A 17858-nucleotide genomic window follows, 5' to 3' on the forward strand; every position below is an offset into this window, starting at 1 on the left:
CCTGGACCAGGGCCAGTTGGCCCATCACCCACCTGAAGGCCTTCTTTAAACTAGCCTGCATTTCACAATAAGAATGGGAATTCACCTTGACTTTAACTTATTAATTTACCTGAAAACTTTTTCAAGTATGGTTTTGTAAAGCTGTTCCTGTCGTTTGTTATACTGATGTAAGATGTATTCTAGCCCAACCAACACAGGATTTGTAAGACCAATACAGATACCAATATTTTGTTGATAAATCAGATATATTGGTCGATATTTTTTTGCCTTTCAGATACACAAAAAATAAACAGATTTCTTTACCATTAGTTATGTGTAGTTATTTCTGCGTCCTTACTGTAACAGTGCAGTTTAAAAACTTGTTTTATTGTCACAACAAGCCACGGATTACTCATTTATGGTCTGCCTAACTCTGCTTGGATCAGTGAGTTATTGTGTTTGCTACGTTCCAAACACGTTGCCATAGGGAAGTAGGAGAGTGTCCTCTGGTGGACAAACTGTGCAACATCAACACTCATAACATGGTTGAAGGGTGTTTCTCCTGTCTGTTCTTCAGTTTTCATTCATCGGATGCTATAAAAGCCAATACCAATATATTGGCAAATACCAGCCGATATATCAGATCTGCCAATTACTAAACTTTATCTCAGTCATACAGTGAAGTCTGGCTTGCGCGCACTTGCAAGTGCAAGACCTTTAAAAGTGTCCATATTTGCTGAGTTGGTCATGAAAGAACCAGCTAACTATTTCCAGAACTCTGCCGATGCCACTGGCTTTGATAAAAGCTGTATTTGACACCCTGGGATTGGTAAAGTAAAAAACTCAGAATGTATATTTAGAGCGACATGTTTCCACAATTAGTACCAAATCTGACATGCTTTGACATGATTTTTCTAAAGGAAGCATTGGCCCGCTGCAGGTGGAAACCAAGCTGATGAGAGTGGTGAGACTAAACCCAAACAAAGGTGTGGGGCATAAAACCAAAACATCAGAGCGCTATAAAGCTGATGGAAACTACAGAGTTGGAAAACTCTTTTGTGGGTTTGTTGCTATGGGAGACACCTTTTGTATTATATTCCCCTTAAAAAAAAAATACTGATACTTATTAAAACAGAATACAAAGGTACACGGCAAGCTACTGGATTACCTGCAGATTTAGACACAGGTGCATGCGGGGTGCAGCTTGTGGGCTAAAATTTACAGCTAGGCCCTCTGACAGGCTCTGGTCCTCAAAAGCGTTGCTTGTGTTAGACTGCATGGACAAGTATGGCAGGATGGCTGAGGGGTGATCGGCGACAGAGCAACTACAGCTGTTCCTCCCTGCTGCTGCACTCCGCCACAGTGGCAACAGACCAAAGGCCCTGCTATTTATACTGGATGGAGCTGTTTATTGAGGCTCCAGAACCAAACCAGACTCAACTGCTTCGTGATAAACATGGACCAAGCTGTTTCAAGCAAACTACAGTCTGGTTGCAACTGTGCATGAGCAGTTTCACCAAGATACACCTTATTAGCCTAAAACAACATGTAGAGTTGCTGATCAGTGCTGCAGACACACTCACTCTCTCCTAATGTTAGAGCTTGACATTGGGCATGAACAGTTCTCTCATAGGAACATGAAGCGTGAGCATCTACCCACACAGGAATGAAAAGGGCATGCATGTGTAAGACAGACTGAACCTCCTTGCTACTTCATGACTACAGAATGGCCAGATGCAGCAGTCGCTCAGCACAGTGAGATGGCTTTCACTGGGTGAGAGTTAATGGAGGCAGTGCCCTGTAGCAGCACAGCATTACTGAAGTTTGTCACCCATTAACTTTGTTTTCACGTCTCTTCACTCAGACTCGTTCTGTTGAAGCACTGCCACTGCCATCGTGAGGACAGAAAGGATCCATGTGGATTCATAAGCATGCTCATAACACAGGATTTATGTAGTAAGCCAGACAGGGACTGACTGGGGTCTTTCTGGGTGGAGTCTGCATGTACCCCTTGTCGGTGGTGGGCTTCCTCCAGGTACTTGAGCTTCCTCCCACAGTCCAAACACATGCATGTTAGGGTTAACTGGTGATTCTAAACTCTGCCCTCTGGTATAGACTATAGCCTGCTTAAGAAAATGGAAAAAATGTCTAATATAACACGCTCATTCTTACAATCAGTTCAAATAAACCCTTGAAAAAGGAGGGTGTCACTGCACATCAGTAGCTTTATGTGAGTATGAGCTAAAATAGTGCTGATTATAAGTCAGAAAATGTTTAAAGCTGCAACTATCACTATTTTTATGTCAACAGTAGATCTCGTGACTCCTTGCTTGTGAATGCAGCTGCTCCCAGAGATGAACCCACAGAGAAAAACCGCCTGACTCTGCAGTTTCCCCCAGCTCTGTGGACGACTTTAACCATCTCACTGCTTGTTGCTTTGACTTTACAGGTTTCGACTTTAATATTTTGGTTAAGTCTTACAGCTCACAACCCATGAAAGTTCTCCAATTAACACACTGTACACTGCTCCTCCAGCACAAAACACCCGACACACTGGGTCAGCAGCTAGCTGGGAAACAGAGGGGAACATTTAGCAGTTCAGCAGCCAAATATTTCCCTTTGGAGTGGGTGACAAAAAATAGATCCAAAAGAAGAGTGATTGCTGAACTTTAATTTGTCACAGAGACAGACTCACATCTCCAAAGTAATATTGCTCTGCAGCTGTTTGATGTGTAAAAAACCCACTGCTAACTCTGTGAGCTCGTGTTGTGTTTTTGTTTCCGCTGCTCCGGTGAGAAAAAGTTTGAATTCTATTGGACAGAAAGAGGTAATTCTCAAAGCACCGATAAACATGTTTAAAACAGAACACCCCACTTTATAGTGGTTATGAATATACAGCGAGCCTGACAGTTACGTAAGCCCATCATAAAATATATTGTACAACGGTGCCAACAGGATGTTTTCATCAGCATTCTTTGAGCAGGAAAGTTCTCAAAACTCAGGACAATATGCTGCCATTTGGTCTCCAGATCCATTTATCACACAGAGTCTCTGACCTTCTAATAGGCTCCAAAGGGATGTCTGAATTGTGGGGAACATTTGTTCTGATAACGGCCCTGAGGCTGATTCAAAAGCTGGTAAGGGCCTTATCTTCCACCATCAGCCTGTCTCTCATTGATAAGCATAATCGGGGTAGAAGTCGACGGGAATGCCACAAATGTCAAACAGTACATACCGAGGATCAGCACAGCGCTCGTACACAATGGTGCATTGTGCCATGCTGGCTCTCTGTCATCAGAAGGAAATGCACCTTAGAGAGAGAAGTCTGTGCTTTCCTGTCAGGAGGACATACTCTAGAGCAAAAACAAACTCTAAATAAGGACACGTTTTTTGATATGTGGGAATTTATTATTTTTTTTCTCTTCAAAAAGTTATAAGAGAGGAAGATACATTATTTACGTCTGTCTTCATTTTCTGCCCCGGCAACCTCTGGGGCAGAAAAAATGAAGACAACTAGGAAGTGCAGTTACAAAAATGGCCACATGAGGCTGCCTCTATGAGCAAGTCAGTTCATATAGATACCCATGTTAAAATGAACATGATTACAGCTTGGAGGAAATGTTGTAGCTTTAGCTTATTTCCCACTTCATGACTGCTGTAGGGGGGCTGATTTTCTATTTAACTCACGCATTTAAGTTGTATTAAGGATTAGAGGCATGGCCTAAATGGTAAACTCAATCCTTCAACAGGTAATGCGATGGCTGCTAAGTCCATCATTTATATACAGTCTATAGAATAGTATGGAGCTGGAGCTGAGAGCCAGTTAGCTTACATTAAACACTGAAAGACACAGCTTACTTGACACCTTAGTGATCATATGATTTAAATTAACTATAACTGATATGCACAATTAAATTAATTATTTTCTAATAAAATGTATGTTTTATAGAGAATTTTACCATTCAGTCTCACAGCTCTCTTTAGTATCGATAGCAGCAAGCTGTTGTAGAATCCACTGCACCAAAGCACAGCACTGAAAGGCAGACAGCAAGGCTTATGAAGGTAAGTGAGTTTTAGAAGATCACTATTCTACTAAAAAAAAAACAGCAGAGGCAAAACCGCTCAGTTATAGTTATGGTTGTGGAGGACAGTACACATGAAACAACCATATCCAAAGGCTCTGAAGAACTCTTATTTCCCTCTCCCTCCCTAGCATCTTGTTGTGGTCCCCAAGTCTGGATCTAGGGCTCCTTGTGGTTGCGGCTGTGGCTCCAGGCCTGGTGGCACCAGAGCGACCTGGCAACATCTCAGATCCTGGGAAGTTGCTGTCAGGGCTGCCAGAGGTCTGGATTGCCTCCAGCTGAGCTCGCAATCCAGGGCTGATCTTGACACCGCACTGAGGTCACACAGAAACAACAACAAAAAAAAAGAACAGGGCCTGACAACAAAAATAAAGCTTCACAAGTGTTAAACCTAAACAGGAGTGGGTGTAACTAAAGCGCGGCATTAGTTTGAGAATGTTTAGCTGCTTAACAATGATTGTGCTGAGGATTAGGAAGCATCCCATGGGAGGCAGATGAAATGAGGAATGGAGCTGCAAGAGCAATACGGCGCCAAATGACCTCTGGCAGAAAGGGAAATGAACGTTGTTAGGAGTTTGAGTGAATTAGCGGGGCCATTTGTATTCATGGCTATATTACAAAAGCAGAGATGGCGGAGTGGGCCTCACGGCCACTGCGTGCTTTCACCGCAGTCAAAAGAAACCACCCTCAGGCCTCCTAAAGCCATGTCTGAACTCAGCGTGTCTGTGAGCGGGATTTATTTGCTCGGTAACAAGATGAACCTGTTTGAGGTATTAAGTGTTCAGGCTGCTCCAGGCAGACAGTTCCTTCCCTGATTAAAATAGGTTTTTAAGGGGGTCAAGGGAAGGGAGGGGGGGGTTAAGGATTCTTTGCTAGTGAGGTTGTGTGTGTGTTTGTGTGTGTGTGTGAACAGTCTCTGTGTGGTCTAACTTGTAAATTGTCACCTGAGGTAACCAAAGGAGGAGAGTCTTGTTAAATGTGAAGGAGGGATTTGGAAGGAAAGCGGGGGTGGCCCTCTTTGGCTGGTGGCTTTCAGCATAGAAAATTAAATGAGGGAGGGGGGCAAAGAAAGAAGCAGGACAAGGATCTGCTAATGTAATCTGGCGGCCTCCCTCCCTCTGCCCATCTGTGAGGCTGAGAATGGCGAGGAATGTGACAAGCCAATTCAGCCCTTTGGGAACCCCACACACACATCCAATAAAAAAAAAAAAAAAAAAAAAAAAAAAAGAGCTCCCTACTGCAGAGAAGACTGAATGTTGAAACAAATTCAGATCATTACCTCAAATCCTGTCAGGTAATTTAATCCTCAGAAAATAACTTTCACAAGTGAGGAAGAAATGTGTGTGTGTTTACCTCCGACCCCCTCACTTTGGCTCCTGGTGATGAACAACAACAGCACATCCAGCATCCTCTAAATCAACTCATTTTAAATTGGACCTGGTACCTTGTGGAGTTATTGATGATTTAAAACTGCCTCCAGCACCTTTCTTTAGTTTTTAAGATGTTTGGTATCTTTAAGTAATCCTAAAATGCTAGATAGCTTGTTTTCCAGACTTCTGCATCACCACCTGAAACCTTGATTTTCTCTGCAGTTCAAACAAGTGTGGAGTTCTGCCCACTGATGGAAAAGAAAGTTCAACCAATCACAGCAAAGTAGGTGGGACAAGAAATAGGCACATTTTACAGGACTGTATCCCTGAAAAATAACAACACGCATGTGCGAGACTGATGTTGTTTTAAGTTGATTTAATGAAATAAATGTATGCATTTTTGGTAAATAGGAAGCATGAACTTTACAGCTGCTATCCAGCTTCCACAAACTGCACATGGCTGATCAGTCTGCCAAATTTATGTGGAGAACACATGAGAACACATCAGTGTGACTGGTCTTTACTAAGCCTGGTCTTATTTGTTGAGTTGCTCTTTGCTAAGACAGGTCTTTAGAATAGAATTTCAGCTGAATCAACCCAGTTTAAGCCCAATCCTAACTACACTGGTCAACTGAATGCACATGACTGGCTACTTCCTAGTAGCACGCAGTCTTGCTAATTTAGTGTTTCTGATTTTGTAGCAACAAAAAAAAGAAAAAAAGAAGAAAGAAAGAAAACAAAGAAAGCAAAGCAAAAGAACAGAAAAGAAAAGGATAATTTCCCTGAAATAAGAAGCTGTACAGTCAGCACAGTCAGGTGACTCTTTAGGAACGATTCACTTGCTTTTACTGGTTTGGCTGGTGCAGAAAGCAACGGTACCAACCCGCTGCTCTATAATGGCTCTGTCACAGTAGAGTCAAAACAAAGCAGCAACCTCCTTGTGGAAAAGTCCACGGTTGCCTGGTGATCGCACTGAGCTTTTTCATGTTGTCACTGAGAGATTGTGCGTACAACACCCTCAACTTCTGGGTGACCACTTCGCACTCGCAAGATGATTGCAACCTGTCTCCAAACATTTGTGAGATTGCCGAGTGCCTACGTACAGTAGTTTACAGTTAAATTGCAGCAACAACATCACTATTTATGGAGGAATTCCTGAATTTCTCTTTCAGATCCATGAGGTTCTTCCAGGATTGTAAGCAGTTGTTATGAATTTTTGTTTAATGTGAACTTCTGTGTATGCAGACAGCAACAGATTTGCAGTTCTCGCTGATTTATAGCAACTAATCATCGTATTATCACAGATTGCTTGCGCTGATAGCACTGATGACTCCATGTTACTATTATTATCACCGTCTTGAAACCAAAGTCACTTTGAGAATGGCATCCGACTGTGAGTGGTTGCAGATCCCGTCCCTGTCTTTGGGGCAACCATTTCAAAGGCAATGCAAGTTCATTGCATTTGGGTGCAATAACTCTGGTCATGCCACGGACTACAACCACTCCTTTCCCTAGTGTGCTTGTGGCTTGATGGTCCCTTACAAGCTGCAAGTCCAGTCATAGCTCTTCAATAAGTTCTTATTCAGCTCCTCATTGCTATTCTGTCCCCAACATCTCCTCGTTGTACAGAAACAAGTCCTGTTGGTGCATATCAAGCTAAGAAGCCATATTATAAACATTCTTTGTGTGTCTTTGCTGTGCATGCATTATTGTACAAACATGTTACTTATCATGATGATGCCGTCATGAGCTCATCCTTGCCATTCAATATTGCACTGAATGCATCTTGTTCCTGAATTGAATTCATACATAATCCATTCAGGATCTTTCAGCTAAATCTTATTTTGAAAAATAATGTGTCAAGTTTATAAAAACCATTGAGATGCACATATACAGAAGTAGTACACAACGGCTGCCTGTGAACTGGAGCTGAATGGGCTAATGACGGTCACTACGTGATCATCTATCAAATGTATGTGCTGGACTTCATGTGAAAGGCCAGTTGAAGTGCTTCACTAGTGAGATTTAGTATTATTGTACGTATCAGAGTCCTCTGGGTTATAATAATGTGTGCAGAAGTATTAATTAGATCATCCAAGAGCAGTAAAATATTTTTTATGAAATTCTGACCCCAACCACGATGAAAGTGGTTAGGGTCAGTGTTACATTACACACCACCACACCAAGAGTTTCAATCCTCCACGTCCAGTCTAATTCTACATCTGAGCATCTGGCCGCAACCCCAAACTACTTCCAGTGAGTGCAACAGTAAAACAAGCTCAATAAAATAATCAATCGCCAACAGTTAACATCCCCACTGCCTGACATTAATCACCACTAATGAATCATCTGCTTTTATTAACCACAGGAGGAGCTCTGTGAGAGAGGAACGCTGCTCTGTGGCTTATCAAACTTTGGCTGCCGTGATCAGCCAGACCAGTGTTCCCACTTTGAGCCGAGCGGCCTGGCTAGAGGTTTTGGCAGCAGGGAGCAGAGAAGCCAAAGGGCTGACTACAGCAGAGCAGCAGGGAATAACATGCCAGAACTACTGTACCTTGTGGTGTGTCACTCTGGTCTACTGTAGCCTGCACGGCGTGTGCCACGTTGCACGTCGTACATGGTGATATGTACAGAGTCAAGACCATAAGTGTGTGGACAGTTACTTTTCACTCTGTGCCTCAGCCCATTTGAGCTGAAGTTAAATAAAAGATACTGCACTGAAGTGCCAGCTCACTGTTTTAATATGCGTAGATTTGAATCAAGATACAAATAATTGTGTCAGAGCTAAAGGCTATTTTGCACACAGTGTCCAAAGCTAATGGAAAAGCATATGGAATCAATCACTGCCTTAAATCTTCATCCCACAGACCTCAGCAGATACTTGGTATGTTCAGTGCAGTCTTTGGATCTCAGCTCAATCGGACTGATTCCCCCTCTAAACCTCAAAATGCACTTTTTTTAAACCCCTAAATTCTACATATTACTAATAATGCAATTTAAGAGCAGATGTAGCCAGGTCATAGCACAATGGTCCTCCCAGATACATACATACACACACACACACACACACACACACACACACACACACACACACACACACACACACACACACACACACACATATATATATATATATATATATATATATATATATATATATATATATATATATATATTCCACACCTCACCCAAGACCACCTCAACTGGGAAATGGGAAATAGGTGCAGCAATTTATTGAAATATGCACAAATATACAGTTTGTGCAGTTCTTGCAAGCTCAAAAGTCAATATGTGGCCGAGGCCTTAACAAGCGCAAGACTTTTGCACAGCACTGTAACGAATTAATATATGATTTGTAAATTTGTATTTCAATTTCAATTTCATTTTTTTATTTAATGTTTTCTTCATGCACAGCACACATGGCAAGCACGAGACACACCTAGCTTTCACTGGCTATGATCTATATAAAGCACAGACTTTAATCAGTTTACACGATTTAATTAACCCTTCAGTGCTGCTCAGTGAAGAACTCTGATCACTGATGGAACCTTCAGCCAATCAGCCTACCTGCTTAGAACAACCATTATACTATATAGGGTCAAGTTCAGACTAATAAATGATAAGCTAAACCCAAACAATCTGGCAGTGAATGTCAGTGTTTGTGAGCGAGGCAGCAGGCAAACCATCTGCAACCAATTTGGCTTCTCTATCCTTACAGCAGCATCATCAAAAATATTCCACCCCCACAATAACCTCAGTGTCAACTCTGACAACAGGTTGCATTGTAACATCGGCAACATTAGTACCGTCGGTCGGCAAGTATCCCCACTTGATTTGTAATACATGGTCAGTGAGGAGCCGAGGCCAGAAACACAGAATTAACTGATCTTTCCCCAAACTGGAGAATATGACCTGCAATACATAGCATGCGTGCACAAAAATCTTTAGGATTAGCATTATTTGTAGTCATGTGATCCACTGTCAAAATGTTGACTCATTCCACATAAAAACAGGAAACAAAAAAGTATGAAGAGGAATTAGGGACATGGTCATGGTAATTCCTTTACATAAGAATGTGTAATATTTTTATCTCCGCCTAATCAAACGTTTAAGTTGAAGTGAATAACATCGAGTCAATGAGCCCAGCTGATATAGGCTTTTTAAGACCAATACCGATATTTGGGGATTTAAAAATTCAATACTCTGACGTATCGGCTGAAATTTTTTCTGTGAGACACATTAAACGTAAACATATTTCCTCAACATTTTTCATGTGTACTGTAGTTATTTATTTACTCATTTACATTCTGCCCAACTGTACTCAGATCACCTAGCTGCTGTTTGTGGTTTTCCAAATGCATGTCATGCCCACAGGGAATTTGCAGAGTGCCCTCTAGTGGACAAACTTTGCAATGTCAATACTCATAACATGGTTGAAGGGTGTTTCTCCCATCTCATCTTTACTTTTTACTGATTTATTTCACTTATAAATCCCGATACCAACCAATTGGCAAATAGGTAATAACAGACAATAATATCAGACTGCTGATAAATCAGTCAAGTACTTGTCATTTGACTGTTAAAGTTAAATTATTTTTATAAATTTCCTATGAAGGTGTATTTCATATTAGCCTAAACAATGGCCCAAAAATTACTGACCATAAATAGAACAGGAAGTCTTACCGATCATGTTGGTAAACCCACTTATTGCCATTTTTTGGAACTTTGGATGGATAGATGGGCAGTCGCCATGGTCCAATGAACTAAAAAATATAAAGTTTTGCTAATATTTAAATTTTTGACTCAATTGCTCAATACCTCATTAAAAATAGCAAAGGTGTGACTTGTGTGGGCTGCTGGTTGATGAACTTCTTCTTCACTGTGAATATTGGCATGCAGGTGAGGTATAGGTTTTATCAGTCAAAGTTTGTCAGCATTATCAACCCACACAAGCTGCAGTCAAAGGTTTTATGCACTAAAAGCAACATGAAGTCTGCATGTTATTTAGAAATATTTATACAAAGACTAGTGCAAGTAGATGAATAGCAACTATCAGTTTTGCCAGAGTTCTAATTCATATTTATAGCTCCTGTTTGTTTAACATGCATTTGCAGAGGGTAAAAACCTCGTGGTGACACTGTGAGAACCAGAGATAAAAGAGGGCTCAAACGCATATGAAAACTGTGACCATTGTGACAAGATTAAAAAATTTCCCACTGTCACACAAATTTTCCTGCAAGGTTAAAAATTAGCAAGCAAGCCATTTTTAGCTTTTTCAAAGGCTTAATCGCATTACTGCGTTGATTTTGCAGAGTGTAACTGATGATTTTTTTTTTCCAGACTCACAGCCATGCTTAACAGCACTGTGAGAAAAGAAGCGTGCAGGCTCCCTGTAGCAGATTACACATTATGTGGTGCAGTGCCTCAAAACACTACAAATTCTCTTTGAGCATCTTACCTGATGACTTTGGTGCCACCTTTATTGACCTGCATGTCCACCATACATCCCGAGTTAACGTAGGAAGCCAAGTTGATCTCTGAGAACTCTGCCTAGGGGTAAGAGAGACGAGGCATGTTAGGATCATATGTAATGTCTTAAAACAACATGCTGTATGAAGTCAAATTTGAATACAGTAATATAATTGTCTAACAGAGTGCCCATATGACTTCCACTTCGCAGACAGAAATACATTTAGTCAAATGCTGTATTGTTGTTTTTGACTCCTGAAAAGTACCTACACCCACCAAGATGGTGCTACAACACACGCTTTCACTTCCATTTCACATTTCTGGATTTGGACAGAAGAGAGCAAAAGACAAGAGTCAGAGTGACCGAGTGAGCTGGTGAGAGAAGGCTAATTGAGTTATTCTCAGTCAGTGGCCTCCTGGACAGTGAGGGCCTTGTGAAAGGCTGCCTTTCACAAGGCCCTTGTTTGATTCTGTCAAATGTCCAGAAATACTCGAAAGGAAGGGCGACAGTCGACTTCTGGGAATGAACTTTGTGCATGGACGGGACTAGAGAGGGCTAATTCAAATTTCCTTGTACTGATTGCCCCCACAGTCCATAAATCTATTCATGTTTACTGCTATTGACCAAATTTAACATTTTTTCAAAGAGTCATTTTGTCCGATTAACGACCAAGCTTCTACAAAGGATTTCTTGAGGTTTCACAAGAAATGATCAAAATAGGAAGCAATTTGTTTTACAGCTAAACAGTGATTGGGAAACAGGAACTGCCTCCAGTGTGAGCCTTCTGACAGCACCAGTCAGTGATGCTGGTTGTACATCGAGGTACATCAGACTTGCCTTTCCCCAAACAAGCTCCACCCAGCTCAGCAGGTATGCAGGCTGAGCTGGGTGGAGCTGTGAAAAATCAAACTGAATTCTATGACCACTGTTGGTTGTAGCCCTAAAGAAACAAAGTGAAACTCAGCCTTTCTGTCAGACCTCATTCCTCACTCTGAACATGTTCTCCACTTTCCCTCAGAGGAAAAGTGTGTCAAGCTGTGTCACCGTAAACTTCCATCTGCCGCAGGTACAGAACGCCCCTGGAGGGACACTAAACAGCAGCCAGTTGACCTCAGACATGAAACCCTGCCATTTGCTAGTCGTCACATCAGTTAAAAGTATGAGACATGACACTAAAGTAGTGGATTTAATGGGTCCTAAACAAGTAGCCTCTGTGGAAAAACAAAGTCGATCTGAAGTGACGTGGTCGACTACCAAGTGCAACATTTCACAGAGAACATGGCTGCATTTCCTGGTATGCTAATCCTGAGCCAGCTGTGACTCAGTGTGTAAATATGAACTATGTCTTGAAGAAACTATAACCAAGCGAAAGCACCGTCCACATTAGTGTCAAACAGAGAGCCAAGAGTTTTTGTTTACCTGCTCTGCTTTTACGGCCGCATGACCACAGAATGAGGACAAGACACACAAAAAAAACACAACTTTTGGCTGGAGAGCCTGACCCAGAAATTATATCAATATGTAGTGCACCTAATGGGATACATCTGAACATACTACTATGATAAAAAAAAACAAAAAAAAAACCAACAACAACAACTTTGGCTCAATTTATTATAGCATATGTTAATGATTTTAAACTAAGATTTTACTTTCACCATTCAAACATTTCCCAGGGACACTCAAGGGAAGAAAAAGACATTCTCACAATGAGATCTGGCCTTTGGAATAATTCCCTGCACATATGTACAGCACATGGCTAATTACATATAGCAGTCAGCTAATCAAAGAAGCAGGTTTGTGACCAGAGGGCCGCTCTCTGGTCTCTGATGGCAGAGAACAATACAGAGAAAAAACAAAAACAAATTAGCCTCATCAACTTTACACTAACTGATTCATCAGATGTAGGGTATACGAGATCTAATACTGTGCAAAAGTTTTGAGCCACCCCTTGTTTCATTATATTTTGCTAGAAAATGGGAAACGAGCTTGAAAATCCATATTTGCTCTGTCTTCTGTCAAGATGATCCCACACTGCTTCAAGAATGTTGCAGTCCGAAAGTGACTAAATATACAATTTAATATTGGTTCTTTTCTCAGTTGTCTGAGTTAGAGGCCTTTTTATAAATGATTCATAGGTCAGTGTTAAGTGACTTAGCAAACAAACAAACAAAAAACCCATTCCTGTGAAAATGGTCGGGTGCCAGGGCTGGACTGAGAACGAGTGAAAAAAGCAGCCACAGAAAAATTTGAAAGACCTTCATAAAGGCTGGAAAAGTGTTGCTCAAGGCCACAAAAAAATTACAGATAAAATATAACGAAATGACTTTCAGTCTGTAGATGCGCTACAGTCTGAAAGAGGAAGTGGACATCATCCATGCCTACAGTAGAAGCTTCAAGAAACTATCAAGAGTTTTTGTTGATTAGTGATTATTCTTATTTTTAAACACTTGCACCAAACCTTTATATCCAGTTAATCAAAGAGCATATCTAATACTGCTATAGCCTCACAAAAGCACCAACATGAAGAGAGCTTTGCACACTTCAGACAAGCAGTGCAACACATCTCATACAGATCAGCCATCACAAACGCCACTATGGACAGCTCCTCCAGCCGACCCTCTCCTCAAACGAGCTCCAGCTAATTTGCATTGCTAGTTAAATAATTTGCTATCTGCACATCCTCAGGCTGTGTCTGTCATCTGAGACAGCACCAAGCTTTGCTGCGATTCACATGGGCTTTCATCTACATAAAAAGGGATATTATCAGCAATATTCTCTCTAAGATTAATTTCCCTTTCATCTAGCGCTGTGACCCATGTGAACTTTTGTATGGGGGAGTGAGCTGCCTTTGAAAAGAATGTGCCAAGTAACAAAACAGTTTTTTTTGTTGTTGTTGTTTTTTGACAAGAGAGAGAGAGGAGAAAAAAAAAAACACCCACCTCTTTTTATTTATTGTTTTGCACTATCAGAGGAAGAGCAGGGGGCGAGTAAATGCCATAATCTTATTTCAGGGACAACGAGGCGCCACTCATGCTCAGTGTGCCTCAAGGACATGTGCTTGGCTCTGGTTCTCTTACTGATACCCATTCCTAAAAGAAACATCTGTGCGCTTTGCAGCACATGCTGTGCCAAGAAAGGCTCCTAAATGCACAACACACCCAAATGCACAGTGACTGCATGACACTCCCATGCTCATGCACGCACCAGTGCACCCGTGCTCCTCCTAAACAAATCCCGTCCCAAACACCGGGGTCTACAGTGGTTTGTGCTGCGACCTGATGAAACCACAGAGTGGGCAACACTTTGGCAAAAGCCAAGAATTCCACACCGTCTCTGATTGGCTGGTTACATTTAAGAGGAGTGCTAACAGCCAGTGTCACTGGGCAGTAATGGATGAAGAAGCTGGTACAGGCCACAGGCCCAGAAGCCAGGGCAGGAGGCTTTTCACAGTGCCATGGTTACACATTCAGACACTTGTCTTGGAACAGCTCTTGCCCTGGGAAAGGAAAACAGGAAGTGATACACAGAACAACTGCCTCCAGAGCTGATTCTTCTCATCTGTTGACCTGCATTCAGGCTGAATTAAGAATGGTTTGCAGCCAAACCGCTAGTCGGGACACTGCTTTGGGAGAAACTTGACTTAAAATTGAGTTTAACTGTGGCTCAAGCTGAGCTCAACAAATCTTGCTTATTTAAGCTTGTTTGAATTTCTGCAGCTGCCATTTCAGTGCCACTCCCACTGCTAACTGCTACTTTGTGCTACTTTGTCACAGTAATCCAAACAAACTAGCTATCTAAAATGCATTTCTTTCTTTCTAGCACAAAGCTAATGGCTAACTGGCCTTTGAATCAGCTGTAGCTTCTTCCTAACTGACAAAGTCTCATACCAGGCAAATGAGGTGAAAAGCAACAAGAGGTATTCAAGTATCATTACTTCAGTGATGTGTGCCCTCTGTCATCGTTGCCAAGTCACATGAACCTGTGGACAGTGCAGTAAAGACCACCTGACAGCAGCTCACCTGGAATCTTTGTTGTTTTTTTATAGATTTGGACCGAGGAAGGTCACTGAGGTTCAGGTGGTTAAGATGTCCTCTGTTTAATCACAACTCAAACTGGAAACAGAATCCTCTGTCCTTTGGCAAAAACAACCTGAAAGGACCAGCCATGCTACACCTAAACTATGATCTGCTACTTTTTCTTGGCAGCAAAATCCAGGACAACTCGAAAAGGGTTTTTTGTTTTTTGGTACATTTGAAAACTTTACATAAAATATCTTAAAATATTACATGATTTCCAGTTTTGGTTGAAGGAGCCAAGTGAAGATTAGCTGAAATATTATATAAAATTTGGATTTCAAATGTAAACCCCAGAGTGAATTTCATAAGGCAAACTGAAAGGAGCTGAATTGGCACCTTAAGTGTAAGCAGTAAGTGTCAGCAGGTCTAGGGTAATGAAAACAGCTTAAATGTGTAACACTTCAACAGTAACTTGAAGGGTTAAATGAGAATGAAACTGTTGTTGAGCCGTAACGTGAAATGTTAGTTGGAGCGTTTCAGCTAAAATGAAGGACTGCAGTGGGAGTGTCATTAGACACGAAGAAGCTGAAACACTTGAAAAGAGATGAAAACAGCAAAAGCGTTATTTCACTCATAGGAGAAAAATCTTTATTTGAAGTACAAAAGATGAAATCAGTTGTGGCTGTCCAGCCACTTCCCCTGTTGATAAAAATCATTCTACCCCATGCCCCAATTGTGTGGTTTCTTTTCACCTGAGAATAGCTATTTTTCTGGTCCAAAGTGTTTCTTTTATTGCTTTACATCTCTGCTTTCGATGAGGAAAAACCTTGACAAACCAAAGCCCGGATGAAATGCAACTCTGAACAGAAAATGTTACATAAATACAGCAGTTTCATGAGGCCCACACAGTCTGGCATGTGGGGAACTGTTTTGGTTATTCGAGGCAGAGCTATTCAGTTTTGTAGTACAGTCAGAACTGCTGTGATTTGATTCAGCACATGGGGAGCATACAGTAGTTTCAGGGCAAATATTTTCATCATTCTCGATAAGCTTGGTTGAATCGCATACTGATGCAATTGAGAAGTCTGAAGTACAGTGGACTATTCATATGCGCCACAGAGAGGTATTTGTTGCTAATCACTACCACCTTGTGCAACAGTGAAATAATCCATTGAGGCACTAAAGGCTGAAATTTGACAGATGCTAACTGCAACAGAGCAACAGAAGGCAGTAAGTTGCACACCAAATCATCCGTCTTCTGAAAGCTCTCCCCACATGCCCTATGTCATGGGCAAATACAAGCCAAAAAAGGGTACGGATAACATACAGCCAACTGCCTGTGAGCTGCCATGACTGCAGCAGAAAGGAGCGTGGACAGTGCTGAGGTCATACGCCTGCTCAGCAGATGTTGCCCCGCACGACCCAAACCACACATGAGCCGGCAACCCTACAGAAGTGCCTCTTGTTCTTTTACAAACAACAGACCTCTTCAGTTCTGTTTAATCTGTCCAATTGTGTAAATTGCAGTGTTTATGACTCGTGGGTAGTAAACAGGCAGTTTGTCTGGCAGCCTTTTGTTGGGTGTCATTATGTCTGTGATCAGCATTGATTGTAGCTGCTGAACTTTTAAAAAAATAAAATAAAATCTTGCAGCAAACTGTCAGAATTTTCAAAATGTCAATAAGTAAAGCAGACATGGTAAAACTGTCGGTGCACAAGATGCCAAATGAGAAGGCCTTGAGCTTGGCACCCCCACAAGGCTGCACACATCCAAGACCGTTCAAAGACATACAAAAGCCATTGTAGGACATGGATATCCCACAAGCTCCAAAGATCTGTGGAATGTACCACTCTCTCTGAATGAACACAAGTCTGAGTCTAAATGTAAAACAGCAGGCCTGTGTTCAAATAACAAATTGGCTGAGTCAGTGGGTCGAATTATCTACAGCCACCTACTGTGAGATAAAACAACTCGCAGAAATGTTTATGAAGAAGATAATCCACAAGTAGGTCAGAAGATGGGGTCATCTTTGGGACATAACTGAGCTCTGTCATTTCTCTGTTTTGGTCTTAGTCAGATATGACCACTAGCCCATGGTGGTGGTCTCTAGTAACACTGGGGTAAAAATATCTGTACAATTTACAGCTATTATGGAGCCTTTGTCATAACTGGTCTCCATAGTAGCTTTTGGTATTTAGCAAATCTCATGAACTATGATGTTTGTAGATGACACTGTGATCTGTAGCGAGAGTAGGAAGCAGGTAGAAGCCTGGAGAGGTGGAGTTATGCTCTGGAGAGAAGATAAATGAAAGACAGCAAGACAGAATACGTGTGTGTGTGAATGAGAGAGAGACAGGTGTGACAGTGAAGCTGCAAGGAGCAAAGGCAGTGAAGGTAGAGGAGTTAATCATCCAAAGCAACTGACAGAGAGGTGAAAAGGAGAATGCAGTGTAGGACAGAGGCACTAACAAAAAGACAGGAAGCAGAGCTGGAGATAACAGAGTTGAAGATGTTACGATTTTCATTGGAAGCAACCAGAATGGATAGGATTAGAAATGAGTGTGAGGTTGAGCAGTTTTGAGACAAAGATAGAGAGGCAACGTTGAGATGGTTTGGACAGAGAGGGATAGTGGACATAAGTATGTTTAATATAGACCTGCCCAGCGGGAGGAAAAGAAGAAGACCACAGAGAAGATTAATGGGTATAGAGAAGGAGGACATGCAGACAGTTGGTGTGACAGAAGAGGATGCTGGGGATAGGGTGAGCTCAAGGCAAATGACCAGTCTGTCTGAGAGTGACTGCAGTTGGTCCGAACTGGACCGTGATTTTTTGAAGATAGGTTTCCTCCCACCAGGTGACCTGTGCAATCACCTTGTGATTTAAAGTGGTCACCCAGAGGTTGAGGATGTTATATGTTCATCCTCTAGGTGACCACAGCT

General features: G+C 41.7%; 1 protein-coding gene across 1 annotated transcript in view; it reads right to left on the reverse strand.

The window, feature by feature from the left end:
* syn3 (synapsin III) overlaps positions 1-17858 on the reverse strand; it is a 118370-nt gene that overhangs the window by 63532 nt on the left and 36980 nt on the right. Inside the window, exon 4 of the mRNA XM_030719848.1 lies at positions 10890-10981. Coding sequence (XP_030575708.1) covers positions 10890-10981 — 92 coding nt within the window. The remainder of the gene's footprint in view (positions 1-10889; positions 10982-17858) is intronic.

Source organism: Archocentrus centrarchus, chromosome 23, assembly GCF_007364275.1.
Source record: "Archocentrus centrarchus isolate MPI-CPG fArcCen1 chromosome 23, fArcCen1, whole genome shotgun sequence".
Taxonomy (NCBI): Eukaryota; Metazoa; Chordata; class Actinopteri; order Cichliformes; family Cichlidae; genus Archocentrus; species Archocentrus centrarchus.